The 19,496-nt window shown below is 37.3% G+C and overlaps 1 protein-coding gene across 19 annotated transcripts in view; it reads left to right on the top strand.

Annotated features, from left to right (window-relative positions):
- ZSWIM6 (zinc finger SWIM-type containing 6) overlaps positions 1-19,496 on the top strand; it is a 196,421-nt gene that overhangs the window by 104,034 nt on the left and 72,891 nt on the right. For 18 of the 19 annotated variants that reach the window (XM_042987450.1, XM_042987556.1, XM_042987468.1 and 15 more), the window contains one exon: positions 18,458-18,814. In XM_042987450.1, coding sequence (XP_042843384.1) covers positions 18,458-18,814 — 357 coding nt within the window. Of the gene's footprint in view, positions 1-9,326; positions 9,476-18,457; positions 18,815-19,496 lie in introns of those variants that run through there. The other variant, XM_042987572.1, reaches the window with a different exon arrangement.

Raw genomic sequence — 19,496 nt, forward strand, 5'->3', positions numbered from 1 at the left:
AAAATTGATGCATAAAATACTTCAAAATCTGAAGATATTTTAAAGTTTATTTACTCATTGAGGGGGAGAGAGAGAGTGCGCGCATTGTCACGAGTTAGGGAAGAGGAGAGAGAGAAGGGGAGAGAGAGAGAATCCCAAGCAGGCCCTGTCAGTGTGGAGCCTGATGTGAGGCTTGAACTCATGAACCATGAGATCATGACCTGAGCCAATGTAGTGTGTAGCATGTTGACTGGCTAATAATTCTGAATTGCGTATTTGAGAGTTGGTAGGACAGAACTGAAGAGTTCTCTTCCCAAGAAAAAGGAATTTGTAACTATGTATGGTTAAGATGTTAAGTGGACTTACTGTGGTAAGTACCACAGTATTTATATGTAGTACTTACTTGTAGTACCTACAAACACCGAATCGGTATGTTGTATACCTACACCTGAAACTGATACAATATATGTCACTTATACCTCAATAAAAAAAGAAAAACTCAGATTTGACTGTAGGCCATTCATTTTTCACAGCTGTATTGTATTATACTATAGGAGTATGTCACAACTTAGTCTGTTGCTGATGGATATTTGGGTGGCCAGTTTTATAACAAAGCTGCTTTGAACATTATTTCGTGACTCTGACTTACAAATGGGCTCGTATTTCTTCAGAGTCTTCCTTCCTACCCTTTCTCTTGGCATGACAATCCTCTTAATCTTTAAATTGAAATACTAAGAATCTCTATATTAAAGTGGCCCAAAGGATCTTTGTGGTTTAGATATTTGTGACCTGTTTGCCAGGGTCTCAGTAACCATACCAAGGTTTTTTTGTTTTTTGTTTTTGTTTTTTTTTTGAAATGTTGAGATTTATAGAAAATTGTAAAGATAGCAGAGTTCCCATTTGCCACTTACCCAGTCTTCCTTAAAGTTAATATATAACCCTGCTATGTTAATCAGAACTAAGAAATTAACATTGGTACAGTACTATTAAAGTACAGACTTCATTCAGATTTTTCCAGCATTTCTACTAATGTCTTTTTCCTTTTTGAGTATCCATTCCAGGTTACCATAATGCTTTTAGTCATCGTGTTTCCTTCATCTCCCCTAATCTTTGACAGTTCATTGGTCTTTCCTTATCTTTTGAAGAGTACTGGGCAGGTAGTTTTGTAGAATATCCCTCAATTTGTGTTGTCTGAAGCTTTTCTCATGATGAGATAGAGGTTGTGCATTTTTTAAAAGGATAGCAGAGAAATAATAGTGTTATACACTTCTCATTGCATCACTTCGGATATCCCCCTGAACAATGTGAGGAGTTGGGGGGGATACGTTGATATCCCCCTGAACAATGTGACTTACTATTGCTTATGCCGACATTTGTCACTTGCTGAAGGTGATATCTGACTAGTTTGTCCACTCTAAAAAGCCACAGTTTTTTGTTTTGTTTCGTTTTGTTTTTGCTTTTCATTAGAAAGGAGTCACATAAAGTCCAGGTCACATTCAAGTGGAAGAGAGTTAAGCTTCACTGCCTGGAGGGAGGAGTATCAAAGATTTTGTGGATAGGTGCTAAAACCACCACAGTTACCTGTCTGGAGGGGAGCTACTTTGAGGCTATCCAAATATTTTGTTTCTTTTTAACGCTTTCCCCACTAATTTTACTATTGTCAGTGTATCTTGCACCAGATATTACTGGGTTTTCTAATGATGGTTTTTATTTCTTTCAGTCTTTCAACATTATTAATTGGAATTCTTCTAGAAGGAAGATGTGTGTCCTTTAATTAATTAATTAAATTAATTCAGTAATTTTTATCAGTATACTTACTTTTTGAGTTATGTAATACTGAAGTTATTTTATTTTGTTGCTCAAATAGTCACAGCCTGGCTAAGTGGACTCTTTCAGAATGTGACAGTTCCCTCAAATTTTTTTTAAGCATTTCATTTCTGACACTATTCGTATTTTCTTCATCTCAGATGTAGAATAAGCTGTTTTCCCAAGAAGCTTTGGTTCCTTTTGTTGGAGAATCATATTTAGAAACCAAGATCTGGGTGTGCCTCGTTTTCTTAAAACAAAGGTGTTTGTCTTAAAAATCATAGAGCTTTCTTATGGTAGACTTAATGTATGTTTATCTTAAAAATCATTTTTTTTTCCTGAGAGAAAAGTGAGATTTATATGGTGACAGGTAGAAGAGTTAACTCTTATTACTATTGGCAGTAGTGATTAAAGCAATCAGACATTATACCACATATTTCTAGTAATGAATGAAAAATATCTTTAGAATTTACCTTTTTGAGCTCATGGCACTTTTATGGAAAACTTGAAAAGTAATGTATTCAGTTTCTCTGTTATTTTCTATCTGGGATATAATTGAGAACAAACAAGGACAAATGGTGGGCTTTTGAAGCTACCAGTCTGAATCCACCAATATCCCCAGACTGCAGCTTAAGCACTTAACTCACAAAAGAAAACCTCAGGCCTGTATTCAGACGTCATTTACTCTTATTTATACACAGGTCTACAGGCGATGGTTATCTCGTTTCCAAACTCCTAGAGGATGTAAACCAGCATTTTAGAAGAAGGATAGGGGATGTAAGTATTAAGTAAAATGTCAGCATGAGAAGGGGCAAGGGAGGAGAGAGAAAAAGAAGCAGACCAGGCTCTCAGCCAGCAGGGCAGTACCTTTTAGCTCTTCAAGTCTTCAGCTAAAGGGCTAGTAACCGGGCTGAGTGAGGCCTTGAGGGCATTACTGGGAAGACATAGTGTAGTGAATGTTGTTCTAATGATGACCTTGAATTGTCAAGCAAGTGTTAAATTAGATTTTTTGGATGCTGTTAAGGAAGTTCTGAAGTATTGATAAATTTTTGATAGATTTTCATCAACCTGATAAAAATGAAAATCCTTGGTTTTTCCAGCTGAACCTTTGGTTCTGAAGAATTAAGAGCCAGAGTTTTGGAGCATACAGAACTGCTGTTTTAGTGAGGTGATGATCATGAAAATTGGATTCTTGTTTAATCTGATTATGCTAGTTTCATCTTCTCTTAAGGTATCAACTTTTCATTTCTGATTTTCTCCTTTAAACATAACAGTATGTCATTAGGTATGGCTGTCATTTTTATATTAGGAGAATTCAGCTTCTCAGTAGGGTTTAATGTATCAGAGGCATTCTCAAAAATAATGTGTAAATATAATTCTTACATATTTATTTAGGGGGAAAACCCCCAACATTTGTTTGAGGAAGAATCATCAAAGAGAATGAATTAGGACTCTTCAGTGTTTTGGAACTTCTAAAATATTAAGCCTAATGTTTCTCTGGTCTGCCTAGATTTTTCATTTTCTTATTTAATAAAATGCTGAAATTTGATATGTGTGTAAAAAAAAAAAGAAAAAGTCAACTTAGATTTGTGCTCCTTGTAGTCTTGTAGAGCTGTTTCCAAAGGGAAAAAAACTACTTCAGGCTCAGGGTAACTGCAGACAATCCCCAATTAGTTTATAAATGGTCCAGGTGGAGTTTGGAGTTGCGGAGTATCCCTGCCCCAGAGAAGATTCTCTTAGCCTTTTCAAAATGGAGGGAGGAATAAGGGAATGAAGCAAGGTACAAATGTGTTTAGCAAAGGTTGAAAGTGTGTAAAGAATTTGAAAGAACGAATGTTAGGAGAGGGAGAGAAATGAAAGAGGAGAAGGACCAGGTAGACTAGTAAAAGATACTGCTGTGGCTCTCATTTATCATTTATCATGTCTTTACTTCTTCCATATTTTGTGGTCCTAACATTTATTTGTAGGTTTCTGAAGCAGGGACATAGATTTCTGTTGGGCATGAGACGTTTCTGACTACCTTTTTACACAAAAGGGGCAAATTTTATTTCAACCTTAAATAGCAGAATTCATACTCTACCAGAGAAATTAATTTGAATTATGATGAAACATTTGTTTAGCTAATGTATTTGATTTACAAATGTAGGGCCATTTGCCTTTTACTCGGAATTTGAAAACTACCACGTAGTTCATTCCTCAGGTGTTTTGTTTTTGTTTTACATTGTGGAGCTTTCTTTGACAATATATATCCAATATATTTGTATTTTAGGCAATTAAAGTAGCTTTTTATAAAAAAATATTAATTCTGTTCGATTAAACAACTAGACCACATGTCTTTGGTCTCTTAGCTGTTGAAGTACTGTATTTTTGTCTGCATTTAATCTATATGTCATTTGAGTTTTATGATGCCTTGGATCATATACATGATGTGTGTTATTCCTCATTATTTTTCCCCTTTAACTCCCGTTAAGAATCTGTTGTAGATTTATTCTTGTTTCATCATTTCATGCTGTGTATTACGTGGGCTATATTTAAATTTGAAGTCCCATATTCTCATGAATGGACAAAATAGCCTCTTGAGCCTGGGTAAGTTGGTTGCCTCCAGGTATATGGATACTTGCATAGGTGTTCCAGTTGCTTCTAAATGTCTAAATTCTTTAAAAAAGTCCTTGTAAGTCCATTGTAAACCAAAGAAAAAAGTAACTTGAGGCACAAGTCTGGATTTTCATTAGTTATTTTGAATCTGAGTATATATGTTTTGGTTGTTTTTAACTCAGAAACTAAAGTTTAGAATTTGAGGGTCTGTGGGGAGATCTACAAGGATGCCCTTAAACTAAATAAATGAAGATAACAGATCTTGAACTCTGAAATACTCTGCATAGTTTTGTGCATATTTGGGGGAAACATACATTGCCCTTTTTCAGATTCTCAGAGGATCAGTAACTGCTCCCTGTCCCCCCTCCCCCCAAAAAAGACAGCTAGGGACCATTGATCTAGTCCTTCAGCCTCTTTTTTGCAGATATGAAAATGAGGCCAGTGACTGAAGGTCAAATAGCTAATTAGTAGCAGAGCTGGGATTAAAACTCCAGTCGCTTTCCCAGGTCACTTCTTATTCCATTATACTGACAATCCTTAGACACATTATTTTGATTCTGAACCACATTAATCCACTGTATACATAATTGCTACTTAATTAGTACTCTTTAAGATTTGAAGCCATTTGCATTTATATTTTCTGTTTAGAATGAATGGTATTCAAAAATTTGGTGCAGGAGTTCTGTTACCTATTTAAAATTCTTATTATTTTTAATCCTGAAGTTTGGATTATTATTCATAAAGTTTCAGTTAACAGTTACTTGATGTTGAAAAGAAAATTGTGGTTAGAGCTCCTGGCCAGTACCTGTACTTTTCTGATTCTTTCTAGAATGTTAACCAATACCCTGTCCAATAGAAATGTTCTCCAGTCTAAAATGGAATATATCTGTTCGTTTACCTTATAAAAACTTTGTTTTCAGAAGCAATAAATACAACCAAGTTGTTATTTAAAATAGTGTGTATTTATTATTAGTGGCACTTTTGCAAGATCTTGAAAAAGTCATGCATAAACAGGGTAATTATAGTAAGAGTTTAATTCTAACTACTTCACATATGTTTCCTGTGTGAGGCACATGCAATCATTTGTTTTCAGACTTTGCTATCTTGCAGCTTCTTACACTAGAGCAATTTGGTATAGAGCATTCAGATTTTATTTAATCGCTCTACAAAAAAAATTTTTACTTTTTCATTCATTCATTTGTTCACTCAAATACTGAGTATATGTCCTGTGCAGGCACTGTTCTACATACTTCTGAGTGCCATCAGCATCTTAACAGTCCTTCCTTCATAGGACACCATGTACTGTTCCTTTGTATTATGGAATAAACTCTAATACAGAATTTGCATGTTAAGACTCTTTCAGGTCCTCCCTCAAACAGATGTTTGAGCTTTGCCACTCAGGTTTTTAGGATTTGGAGGTAAAATATCATAAACACTTTTCTTAACCATTTTGGGTTGACAGTGTTTAGTATTCTGGTTAATTGAATATTAACAGGTATTTCTAGTTGAGAGAATGCCAGATGAACTTTTAAGTGTAATTGTGTACATAACAACATTGGTGTGCTTTCTTTTGTATTGTGTTGTAAGAAGACTGGCTTTCAACGATAGGCTTACTTTTCCCCATAAATGATTGGTTCTTTAATAGTAGAAGGGGAACATTGGTGATGAGGCTTCTCCAACCTTTAAGCCACTCATGTCTGAGTTGGCTTAAACTCCTGGAGAAAAAGTAACAAAAGCCTGTCAATTGGCTCGTTCTGATTTATGATTCTAAACTCTCAGTTGAGCCTGTAGTTTAAGCAACCCTATTGCTCATCTTGAACTAAATACATTTTTAAATTTTCCTATAGCTGTTCTAGACCTTGTACTACCATTCTTCTTTAAGAAATGTGGCATTTCTAATTTTTAAAAAATATTTATTTATTTTTGAGGGAGAGAAAGAGTGTGAGCGGGCAAGGGGCAGAGAGAGAGGGAGACACAGAATCTGAAGCAGACTCCAGCCTCTGCTCTGTCAGCACAGAGCCTGACGTGGGGCTTGAACTCACAGACTGCGAGATCATAACTTGAGCTGAAGTTGGACGCTTAACCAGCTGAGCCACCCAGGCACTCCACTACCATTCTTCTTTAAAGTCCTAGTAAATAAAGTTCAGTAGGACTCCATGTACTGTTTAAGTTCTTAGAGCTCTTATTCTGAATGAGCTACATTCTCAATCTCTAAAAAGGTGGTGCTGGATGCAACTTAATAGAAATTTCTCTGACATAAGGGAACACCTCCCCAAACCCCCACCCTTTGATACCTTTTAACATATATAACACAGTGTGGGAAATGTCGGTCTGTTCTTCTTATGTATTTCTGAATTCAACCCTGATCTGACTTCATAGGTGTAAATTGCCCAATAATCCAGTGATTTCTCAGAACTGGAGCCCATGTGTTATTCATGGATACTTCTCTGGAGACTTGTACATTGCCTGTTACCAAGTTAGGGGATTAGGGAAGTGTCGTTGAATGGTATAGCCCCTCATGTTCTTAATTAATGGATGGGAAGGGAAAGAATACTACTGCCCTTTTGGTGGTAAAGACAGACGAGATGATCTAATCCATTTGTTTCATTTCATTTTTAATGGGCTTTTGTGTTTTTATATTCTATATTGTATACATTTTGCATAGATAAACTTTACCTGTATTTATACAATCTGAGATTTTTAAGATTAGATTTTGATTTTAGATCTAGAACACAAAAAGCTATTATGCCTTAAGAATATCAGTTATAGGCAGATGGTTAAAAATTACGTAGTTATTGTTTACTTTTATATTGAATTTCGAAGTTTTAAAAAATTCTCCCACACGCTAGTGACATATATACATAGATGCAACAATAGTGGTATTTATCCTTTTTGTTGCTCCTTCCCTGAGCCATAACTTCTAAGTCCTTTGAGAGGACCATTGCTTCAACTTTGTGGCAGCCAGGGTAAGTCAAAGGTCTTGGGTTGAGTGAGCGTGACAGCTACCATCCTTCATCTTGCCGTGGATACTCTCCATTACTGCTGCCAACCTTCCTAATTTTCTAGACATCATCTAACATCTATTTTCCTTATTTAATACACGAGAAAAGAAGAAAGAACAAGAAATAGATTTGAAGCAACTTGCCCATGGGGCTGACATTAGCTAATGGCTGAAATTAGAACCAGGAGCCCAGTCTCTCTGCCTTGTTTACCTTGAGTGCTGAAGTCCATCTTCTTCTTTGGAAAGTGGCTGAGCCACGAGGAAGGCTGAGCATCCATGGGTTAACAAGAGCCTGGGAGTGTCCTGTTGGTAAAGTAGGCTGGGCCAGGTAGTAGGGCAAAGCTTGACTGATGATCACTGTCACTGTTTACACTTGGTGTGTGGTCATTATCAGGCACCCAGAACATGTTTTGGGCATCCTTTATATGGCAGATTCTTTCCTCAGGAAGACTTTAAGCACCTTTGCAATTTTACTGAGAGCACTTTTTTTTAATCTCTTAAGTAATTCGTCTTCACTGTAGAAATTTTAGAAAAAACACTTCCTCCACACCAACCAAAACAAGGGAAGAAAATCATCTGTAATTACACTGGGCCAAGATAGGAATGGGAATATCTTAATAAATTTCATTTACATTTTGAACGGGTGACCAGTCCGTCTCTTTGCTTCTCTTTTATCACTATGTACTTAAGAAAAAAAACAAACCACTTAGCCAAGGTGTAAACGCATCTGCTCACTGTTCTTAAAGACATACACATGGAGCAGAAAGGATTTTCTTCTCAGGTGGATCTCTACATACAGGGAAATAATAATACTTACAGCTCTGGCAGGGCTAGTGTTTCTTAGGATTCTTTGAAGAGGGCATAAGTTCTAACTTCACTCTGCTTGTCAGGCCATAAATTACCGGGAATGAAAAGCTGTGGTCACTTTTTCTTTCACAATAAGAATTGCAAGTTGCCTTACGGTTGCATCCAACTTTGAATTAGTCTCTAGCTCAATGACAAGATGGACTTGAGCTGTGAAAATAATTTTGCATACAGTGACACAGAAGGCAAACATTAGAAGTAAAAAAGGTGTTTTACATTTTAGAAGAGAGATCTTCAAAGATAGGATTGGAAAATTACTCACTGAAACTAGAAGTTACTTTCAGACAAAATTAATACATCTTCTAATTTTTCTTCTTTTCTCTACTGTTTGGAATCAAATCACATTTTAAGAATGTCCTATGTAAAATGTGGACAGTTTGAAAAAAATTATAGCAGTTCCATTAATTTGGAAATATGAGTATATTAGAGTTAGTACAGTAACAACAAACCTTTGCACGTTATTGTAATGGAAATGCTAGCATGCTCCTGGAAGCTTGGCATTTCCAACAGCTTGTATACTCGCCAAAGGGCTAGGGTTTTTTTACACTTGTTGGAAATGCCAAGCTTCCAAGAGCATTACATTTCTATTACAGTGCTGATGATAGCAGGCATTCCATAAAAGGAATCCTTGTGGTGGTTAACGTACATTGTCAGTTCTACCCCGTAGAGCAGTCCTGGAAGGTAAGGTATTATTAATCCCTTTTAATAAGAAAATCAAGCCTAAATTGCTTGTCTAAAATTGTTTAACAGAAATGTGTTGGAATTGGAAGGAAATTATGAAGTCCTACTTCACCTTTTGTTTTCCTGTACGTTCTGTTGCCTCTGACTTTTTCTTATTGAGTATACTTTCCCGTAGGCAAAAAATATGTTACTAAAATAGTTGCCAGTTTTTTTCTCATTAATTGGATTGTTTTACATTAAAAATTTGTTTTATTAATGGTTTATTTATTTTTGAGAGAGAGGGAGAGAGAGCACGCGCGCACGCGCACACCGGTGGGGGAGGAGAAGAGAGGAAGACACAGAATCTGAAGCAGGCTCCAGGCTCTGAGCTGTCAGCATACAGCCCGACGCAGGGCTCGAACCCATGAATTGTGAGATCATGACCTGAGCTGAAGTCTACACTTAATGGAATGAGCCACCCAGGTCCCCCAGATGGATTGTTTTGAATTCACAAAGAAGCATCAATTATGATGAATCCATGGGACACTGTGAAACAATCTCTCTGTAAAAGTAAATACTCTCTGATTGATTTCTAATTTTTATGTTTTAATTATGATTTTGAATGAAGGTTTTACTTAAAAAATTATGAATATTATGGAATTTTTTTCATTTTTTTTTTCCTAATGCTGAGACCATTTAAATATTCCATACCTGTCTTCTTGGAATGAGGAGCATGTAGTTTACATAGTAAGCTAGAAATTGTTTACATTCTTTATATCACAAGCTATATATTCTTTTCTGTTCTCTTTACTGTGTTCATTAAGTATATTTTTGACTAAAAAAGACTTGTTTAAGCTTTAATTCTAATCATCATGGTTATTGGTTCTCTGGACCACCAGCAGCAGCAGCATCACTTGGGATGGTGAAATGGGTCCAGCCGTCTTGTTGTATAATGAGTTTGCCAGGTGATTCTGATGCACATTCCAGTTTGAGAAGCACCATTTTGTATGTTCCACATACCAAGAGCCTAAGAGGATTTGTACATTCTTTCACCTAACAAATGCTTCTTGAGTGTTTCCTTAAGGATAGTCCTCTGTGATGGAAATACAGCAGATATCTGCTGTCTTAGATGGTGTCACAGACCTCTGTGTCTTGCTTAACTCAGTGTAAGGGGAGAGTGGACTCCCAAGTTTATAGTATCCTGGGCTTGAGACCAAAGCTTTTATTTTTTCTATTTGTGACTTCTGCAGGACAGGTCATGCATTGCTTGGAAGAGCCCCATCACTTCCTTCATTTGACAGTTACAAGGGCCTGGCCTGTTCCAGGAGCTGTGTTGGATCTTTGGGCTACAGAGATGAAAGACAGTGCCCTGCCTCCAAAGGTCCTAAACCTTAACACTGTTTACTGTCTATATCTATTAATTTGCCTCCCTTCATCCTTTTAAACCACTAATGTGTTGGCATGGAGAGATTTTACTTGTGCAAATTTATCATTTGGAATATAGAGACCCATGTTCCTAGTAGTCCTACAGAGCCCTATCTAATCCAGAGTGTGTTCTATCACTGCTACTCAGAGAGAACCTCAGTTTGTAAAAAGGGGAGGATGATTATAACCCACTTTGCAAGATGGTTGTGAGATGTAAGTGTATCAGATTCTAGTTCTTAGGCATTAGGAATTGGTGAGGGCCAAGATGTGTGGGCTCATGTTGGGATTGAGGGCTCAGGCTGGAACTTCAGGGTGTGGTTGGAGGGTTTTGATCACTGAAGCCTGCAATCTCCCCTCTTTGGTCTGAGCAGACTTTTCTCCTTACGTCTTGGCTCTGGTAAACAGCATTAGTGTCTAGAGTTTCCCCTTTCTTTCCGCTCCTAAAGCAAACAGCCAAACATTTCTGAAGGTTGTTTGGCTGTAAGCAACAACAGGAAATAAACAGATAAAAAGGATTTTCTGTCCCCTCTTGATTTAGGCCTGGACCCTGGGAAGTAAGACAAAGGTGTGTAAAGGTGCTAAGAGTTGGTGTTTGGGCACCAAAGGCCTCTAATAAACTTAATCTGTACTTCAGAAGTTGAGGACCCAGGTGAGAGACTAAGTAGGGGAGGGGAAGAGGAGGAAATACCGAATTGTAGGGGTGCAATGGCAGGGGTATTGAGGACTATGCAGATGGAGCAAGGGAGCCTGGCTGATCTGGCCTTTAAGAAGGGTGGAAGGCTAGAACTCCTTTGCTTGTTAGAAAAGGTTGGCATTTAAGAAAGTGGAACTTAAAAGATTGGGGCAAATAATTTAAATTCCTAAGCACCTTGCAGCTTTACAGATGTGCAAATAAATCAAATTCTGTTAATTTGTTTACCTCCCCCACCATCCCCCTAATTCTCAGGTTCATTGATGGCTGTTTCCCTCACATATGCATGTTAAAAAACAGAACCGCATTCTGGAAAATCTGGAAAATTATGGTAATGGTGATAGTGGGTAATCCTTAGGTACTTCAAGATTTCAGATGACAGAATGATGTGATTTTTTTTTTTTAATCCAATGCATTCCCCTTAAACTAATGTTCCTTCTAAGTGTGTATTGCAGATAGCTAAATTAGTAGATACGTGTCTTTTCTTCAGAAATAATTTTAAATAACTAATGCCATTCATATCTAACACAGGTATTGTGATCATACAGACCCTTTTATGAAATGGTGCAAGAATATGCATTAACTAGAAAATAAACCTGATACTGAACAGAATGCCGCTGGGAACTCTTGGTTGGGCCCATCCAGTGCATGCTCCGTAAATTTTTATGTTGTTTATATGGTGTGCTGTGGTTTACAGTCTGGTCTTTGCATTAATTTGCCATTGTCTTTCTCTCAGATATTAATGAAGTGTAGGAGTGATTCCATCCCAGACAGACATTTTTAAGGTGAACTTAAAAATAAAGCTTTCCCTTTAAAAAATAATTTTTCTAAGAGACTGAAACTGCTTCATTAGTGATTGCCGGCAAAATCTCCTAATGTCTCCTAAGCTGTTTAAGCTTAGTATTAGAAATTAGGGCTAGAGAATTTAATTAGCCAGCTCAGAGGATGCAGTCTCTTTAATTTAGGATTTCCCTTTGAGAAAATTATGTAGTTGAAGAAGGAATATCATATTTTAGACAAGGTGGTTTTTGAGTTGTTTTGTATCTCCATCTTGGGCTCTGTACCGCATCTGTATTACTGATCTAGAAATTGTGCATGATTTGAATTAAAATTTTTTGTTTTCAAATTGATAATTGCAACATGGCATGTTAGATTGTATACAGTATTTATTAGAGTTAGGAAAGGTGAAAGTTAGGCTTTTGGAGGCAGTGATTAACTCATCTGTTTTACCAAAGGGCACATAATCAAATATTAGTTACTATGCAATTCGCCAATATAATAAGTTTAGTCAACCCGTGAATACTTTGTTATGAGAGTATTAAATGTTGACACTTTTGCATTTTTAGTCTTAGCTTAAAAAATCCAAAAATACCCTCTCATAACCCTTACCACCCTTTCAGCCATAACATTACATTGCCTTGGTTTCTGCCTTTAATTTCCCCAGGGGTTCTTTTTATTTAGGAAAAGAGTGAAAAATGTATTTGTGTAAGTGCTACACCAGTGCTTCTGTTAAATTCTTTTTCAACAAAGAATATGTTACTTGAACGCCTCATGCACAGGGTGCATATTTTTCTGAAAAGAATGTACCCTGAAAGAAGTAGTTTTTAGTGTGTATTTATTTCATGTCTCCCAGTTTATTTTAGCTTAGAAATTTTCTAATGCTTTGAGTTTGTAACGATTTTTCAGTTAACTGAGCATGTACATAGGTACATACATACATACATACATACATATACATGTATATGTGCAAATATATATGTACAAAGTAGCCACCCTTTAGAAATTCTTTGTATATTTTAAAACCGTTGTCTTCCCAGTCTGGTATCATAGGTCTCCTTGTCCCCTTTAAAAATGAAACAGAGGGGCGCCTGGGTGGCTCAGTCGGTTAAGCGGCCGACTTTGGCTCAGGTCATGATCTCGCGGTCCGTGAGTTCGAGCCCCGCGTCGGGCTCTGTGCTGACAACTCAGAGCCTGGAGCCTGTTTTGGATTCTGTGTCTCCCTCTCGCTGACCCTCCCCCATTCATGCTTTGTTCTCTCTCTGTCTCAAAAATTAAAAAAAAATAAAAAACAAACAAACAAACAAAAACGTTAAAAATGAAACAAATCTAACCTTAGATATGGAAAATCAGTTTTCAAGGAAAGTTCATTGTAGAATGTTAGTGACAGAGTAAATGTTTGCTTTCTAGAAACTTTCATTAATCCTTGTTAATGTGAGATTAATGTAGAGGTTATGAATATGTGTTCATATGTGAGAAATTTGATGTAGTATAAAATACAAGTGGAAATAATGCCATTTAAAAGATGATTTGGTGAAGAAGATTTATCTTTTCCATTTCTTAGCCGTACATTCTAATAGCAGTTTTTTGTTTTTCTGATCTCATTCTTAAGGAGTCCTTTGCTAATGAGGATTATGCCTATTGATATTTACTGTTTGAAATTAAACCTGAGAAAAAATAATATATTTATTAAATAACAGTAATAAAGTTATTAACATAAATAGCATGCCTTTATGAAAAAACAACTTTAGCCCCCCCCCCCCAAAATATATTTTCGTGGAAAAGGTGGCATTGTGTTACATTTTTGAAAATCTTTGTAATGTCTGTCTTTATTGGAAGAGATCTGGATTTTCCTGTCCCTATCTTCATTTTGTTGTGATAGCACACATCATGTAGCTTATGGAAAATTAAATGTGTACACTTGAGAGGGAGAGTTTAAAAGGTCAGTAATGCCGAGATGGAATTATGAAAACAATTTTGATCTTGTAGACCCTGTGAAAGGGTCTTAGGGACCCTGGACCACGTTTTGAGGATCACTGCATTTTAACATTTTAGAAATATGTATGACTGCTAAAAAAAAAAATCTCTTCCCAATTTTCTGGTTTCTCTGTGTACAAAGTAACCATCGATCACAAAATTAACTGTTTATGTGTTGGTAGAACTTAATAGGAAAGGGGAAAGAAAGCTGGTATATAAGCAAAGGACCCTGAAGGGTTTTGGTTTTGTTGTCGAACAGCAGTGATCCCTTTAGTGTCCTCCAACTCATTTACCTCAAACATTCTCAGTGGCCAGGCTTACTTTACAAGCCACCTCTCAAGTGAGAACCACCCCCCCCCCCACCAGATTTCAGTAGCATAGATTAAAAAAAAAATGTTATAGATGAAGGGATTGTATCTACCACCCCTCTCCTGTTTCTCCAGCTGGGAGGGTAAGGAAAGGGAAATAAAATTTAACGAGCACTTTTACTATGTGCCAGGTGCTTTGCATATGTTATTTCATTTAAATTCCCAAAACAACCCTAGATGGTATTTCTAGCCCCATTTTGCAAATAGAGCAAGACTCAGAGAGGTTAAATAACATGTCCAGAGCACTCAGCATTTAAGTGACAGAGTCTGGTCCCAATCAAAGTGTCTCTATTACTAAAGCCCATACAGCACTGTGTCTTGGTTTGTGCTTTGTTTTTCTTCACTTTCTGCAGGTTGAGAATGTGAATACTAACGTTTTTGGGGGGCTCCCTGATAAAAACATGGTGATGATAAAACAATTTGCCCTGGGAGGTTTGCTCTTATGGGATTAACTATCTTTGACAGATTGTATTTTGTAAAGTCAAATAAATACTTTTATAAGAAAAGGTTTATGTAAGTTTTTTGGTTTTAGTTCTTTGAAAATTAATTGCCCATGTTTTACTACAGGGTATAGAATTGCCTGCCCCTTTCTTTGTCCTTAGATCTGTCATATAGAACAGTTAGCTATTCCAGAAAGAGAGTTTTTATTTGCTACTCAGTTTGTCATCAAGGTTTGTCAGAACTCCAGAAAGGCAAAGTCCATTCTTAGGAATATTATTTTGTTTCAGGTCACACACTCCCTAAGAGGTAACATCAGCTTAGGTAGGAGGGAATAAGGGGTGGAGGAAGGATGGCTTATGTAGCTCTCTAGGGATTGCTGAGGGAGTATTCTTAGTTCTCTTGTGGGTGCTCTGGTATGATATAGGACCAACTAACTTAGAGTGTGTTGGAATTTCAAAGGTTTCTCAAATTGGAGATGCCAAAATACATGAGTACACGATCCTGAAGTGAGGCTTGATGGAATTCTTACAAACTGACTCAGTATTGCAGTCTTAAAAAGTACTTATACCAGCTGTCGCGCGCGCGCGCGCGTGTGTGTGTGTGTGTGTGTGTGTGAGAGAGATTTTCCTGTATTTAAAAGTAAAGCCATTCCCCTTAGTGACATCAACCATCTCAACCTAAAAGTAAGGGGCGGGGGACCCCCTCCCCAAACAAATAAGCCTCAGAGTATTTCATAGCTGTCACAAAGCTGGTCACATTAGAGGTGCAGCTGACCCGAGGGCAAATAATTTTCTTTGAAAAGGCTAGCAGTATGGGAGAGGAGTCCTTGTGATAGCTGATAGTGGAGAAAAGTAACAAAAAGCCCGCTGAAAAAATGCTGCCACCTGCAGTCGGCTGTTACAAAGAATGTTGCCCCACTCACTTGGTAGCACCAATAGTCAGCTGATTAGGGTGGCAGGGTAGAACTTAGAACATTTAGAAATATTTCTAAGAAAAATGTTTGGAATTTTTAAAGGAGTTGGTGGTACTTGAAAGATAATCTAGAATTGCTTAGAAAATGAACATTATTAAACACCTTAATCTTTGATGATATCAGATTAATGAAGTGTTACTCTGTAAGACATGTATGTTTATGTGCGCTTTCATATATCTCTTGAATTAGATTGTTTTGGAGGCCACAATATTATATGGTTTGCTTTTTAAAAGACTTTGTGAGAATAGTAAATATTTGTTGTAATGAAATTGAATAATAGATGAGTTTTTCCTTCGGCATAATTTAATGATCGCAGCATTCATTCAGTACACTTTACTTCCTTCTGACTTGTGCAGCTTTTTGCAAAAAATTGTTTGAGGGGTTCATCACTTTTCTTAATAAGGGCCTCTTCTTTGGTAGTTAAATCATTCTCTTTTGAAGTACCTGTTATGTTATACCCTTACAGATTAAATAGTGACTAGTCCAACTCTTAGATCCTCAATTATCTTGACTTTTCCTATGATTGGAAAAGTTGTCCAATATCACTGTCATGGAGAGGCAAAGATGTTGACTTGATGGACAAGGAGAGCTATGGTGCTGTGAAGCTGGGAGAGATCAATTTTATAAATGGTCAGTTTATGGTAACTATTTTTCCATAGTGATAACCGGTTTCTTTGTATACAACATGTCTGTGAAGGTAGAAAACATTGAGATCTCTTGCACTGAACGTACAGAATATACTTCAGGACTTTCAGAATTATCTCTTATCCACTGGGTTTTTTTCTATCTTAATCTGTGCCTGTCTTGTGGATTTTTAATTACTGTAGGCTTATCGTGCATCTGGTATATAGTAAGGTAAGTTTGTCCTTACTATTCTTCACTTTTGAAGTTCTCTGGGTGTTTACTTTTTCTGTGACTTTTTCCTCATGGGAAAATACATTAAATTAAAAAAAAATAGAAGTATATCTACTATGTATCTTTTCTTTAATTGTAGTATTCAAAAAAAACTTCTTGACCAAAAGAGGTAAAGGAGACTGGAATATTCATTCTGAAACAGGGATAATATAATCTCTTTGTAAGAAAAACGAAGATTATCATATTACAGTTCTCTAAATTTCTTACCATGAAATTTAGTAGTAACTTGTTTTTAGGGATTGCTCTTTTTAAATTAACTTGGTAAAACTTATTACCACACTTTTCTCTTTCCTTCTATGTTACTAAATATGACTTATTAGGATGAAATTATATTACTCTGAAAGACTTCTTCTAAACTGAATAGTGAGTAGTGTTTCTTCCAGCTCTCTGGCCTGATGATCATCCCTTGGGGGAGACAGTAAGTAGGGTTCAAGTGCCCCATATGTGAATTCTAGGCATTATCTAGTTGTCATTCTCATGTTATATGTCTGTCATCCCTCTCAGATTTCCCAAATGGTAAAGATCTTTCTTTTTGGGAATGAAGACAGTGTCCTGCTTGATGAGTTTTATTCAAGTAGCATAGATAGTGGAAGGCTGAAAGAAAGTCAAAACCTTCATTCTGGATCTTAGGTCAAGTACTCAAAATCTTGAGGTAAATTGGTGTCCTGAAAGTTCCCAAAATTATCTCCTTAAGGTTTAGCCCTTACCTCTGAATGTGGTTGTGAGAGAAGGAAGGTGGAACTGAATGGATGTGCCAAAAAGAAATTTGGGGTTAACTTGCCACATACTGATATTTCCACATATGGATAGTGAGAGGAGGTTTTGTCCCCTGGCCAAATAGGCCAGGACCGACTGATGTCAGTGTGGTGGGAGGCAGTTTTCACTTGGCTGTATGCTTTTCCTAGAGCAATCCAAGGGGGAGTCGTGTGTGTGTGGGGTGAGCGTCTCCTCTCTGGACCATTGTAAGCAGCCACCAAATGACCTCTCGGTCAGGGAGGGTGTGAAGGATTTGTGTGTAGTTCTAAGTTTAAGCTGTAAAGACCCTTTCCCCTTGGTGATTCTGTGTGCCTGTGTGTTTGTGTATGTAAGCATGTTTAATAACCTTACTTCTGTACCAGCTCATTGTGAGCTACTTAGACTGCGGTATATATGAGATTTGGTGGGCTTTGAAGTTCTACCAATAGGCATTGCTCATAGACATTGCTGTATTGGGGCATATGTTAGGCACGGATTATTAAATTAAAAAAATTATCTGATCACAGTCACCTGGGTGGCTCAGGCGGTTAAGCATCCGACTTCGGCTCAGGTCATGATCTCATAGTTTGTGAGTTCGAGCCCTGCCCTGCATCAGGCTTTGCACTGCTGGTGTGGAGCCTGTCTGGGATTCTCTCTCCTTCTCTCTGCCCCTCCCGCACTCTCTCTCTTTCTCTCAAGATAAACGTAAAAAAAAACCTTAAAGAAAATTTATCTGATCAGTGTCTGTGAACGACCTGCCCCAGAGCTGCATTGTTGGTTAGAAGATGTTAGTGGCTGCCTAGAATAAAGGAGGGAAGGGAGGAATTTGTTGAGCACAAAGCCAAGCTGGCCTTGTTTTTTTGTGTGTGTGTCTTTAAAGGAAGAAAACCACTGATCTGGGGATTTGTGTCAGGTATACTACAGGTTCAGAGATGAGTGATTATGGCTTATTAGTGTGATCTAACAACTTCCTATAGGTGTGATGGTGGTATACTGCAATACATATTTTCATATAGATGTGTAAAATACTTTAGCATGTCTGTCAAATACCATTGCTTTTTTCCCTGTAAAGTGTGGAGAATGGGAGGCGGGAGGATGTCTGCGTGGTCTGAATGTTTTTACTTGAAAATAAAAACCGTCAATATTTTTTTCTCGCTGCCGTCAAGTACTGCCCATTGCAAAGAATTAAGAAATACTTCATAGCATCTGAATGCAGCAGCTAACCTCTCTCCTCCCTTTCTATCACGTAGGTTTCCACTTGAGTGGCACAGTGACAGAACCTGCAATACAATCGGAGCCAGAAACTGTTTGCAACGTGGCCATCAGCTTTGATCGTTGCAAGATTACCTCAGTGACCTGCAGCTGTGGAAACAAGGACATATTTTATTGTGCTCATGTTGTGGCACTGTCTTTATACCGCATCCGCAAGCCAGATCAGGTCAAACTGCATCTTCCCATTTCAGAGACTCTCTTTCAAATGAATAGAGACCAACTACAAAAGTTTGTACAGTATTTGATCACAGTGCACCACACAGAAGTTTTGCCAACTGCTCAGAAATTAGCAGATGAAATTCTTTCCCAGAATTCAGAAATCAACCAAGTTCATGGTGAGTATAGACATTCATTCTGTAAGATGTCTTTTCTGTATTCTTTTTCATTTATAAATTCCTTTCTTCTGCATAAAAATGAATTAAATGTGAATTTAGGTCTTCAGCATTGTTCTTAGTAGCCAAGAGAGATTTAAAAAATTTTTTATTATTAAAGTATTGTTGACAGAGGTTTTTAAGTTTAGTTTTGTATCCTGAAACATTTGTTTCGAAGTGTTTTGTGCATTCTACTAGATAGCAAACCTTTTGTGCCCAGAAAAATTTCTCAGTTGTTAAAGGTTGACTCCTATGCTTTTACATTTGGTAAAATTTCATCAAATGTTAGATATTGGTTGTGGAAAACACAAGACTTATTTAATTCACCTTTGACAGCTTTTATCAGTAAATTAACTTGGACGTACTCTGAATTTTCTTCCCCCATTTTCTTTTAAAATTTATTTTCCAAGAAAGGACATTTCTGACAGGATGCCTCATATTAAGAAAATTAAATTATTCTTAGAAAAATATTACAACTGGGCTGCCTGGGTGGCTCAGTCGGTTGAGCAGCTCAGGCCATGATGTTGCGGTTCGTGGGTTTGAGCCCCGCATCAGGCTCAACTGCTGTCAGCGCAGAGCCTGCTTTGGATCCTCTGTCGTCGCCCTCCCCACCCACCCCCCGACCCTCTCCTACTTGCGCTCTTTA

The sequence above is a fragment of the Panthera tigris genome, chromosome A1 (assembly GCF_018350195.1).
Source record: "Panthera tigris isolate Pti1 chromosome A1, P.tigris_Pti1_mat1.1, whole genome shotgun sequence".
Taxonomy (NCBI): domain Eukaryota; kingdom Metazoa; phylum Chordata; class Mammalia; order Carnivora; family Felidae; genus Panthera; species Panthera tigris.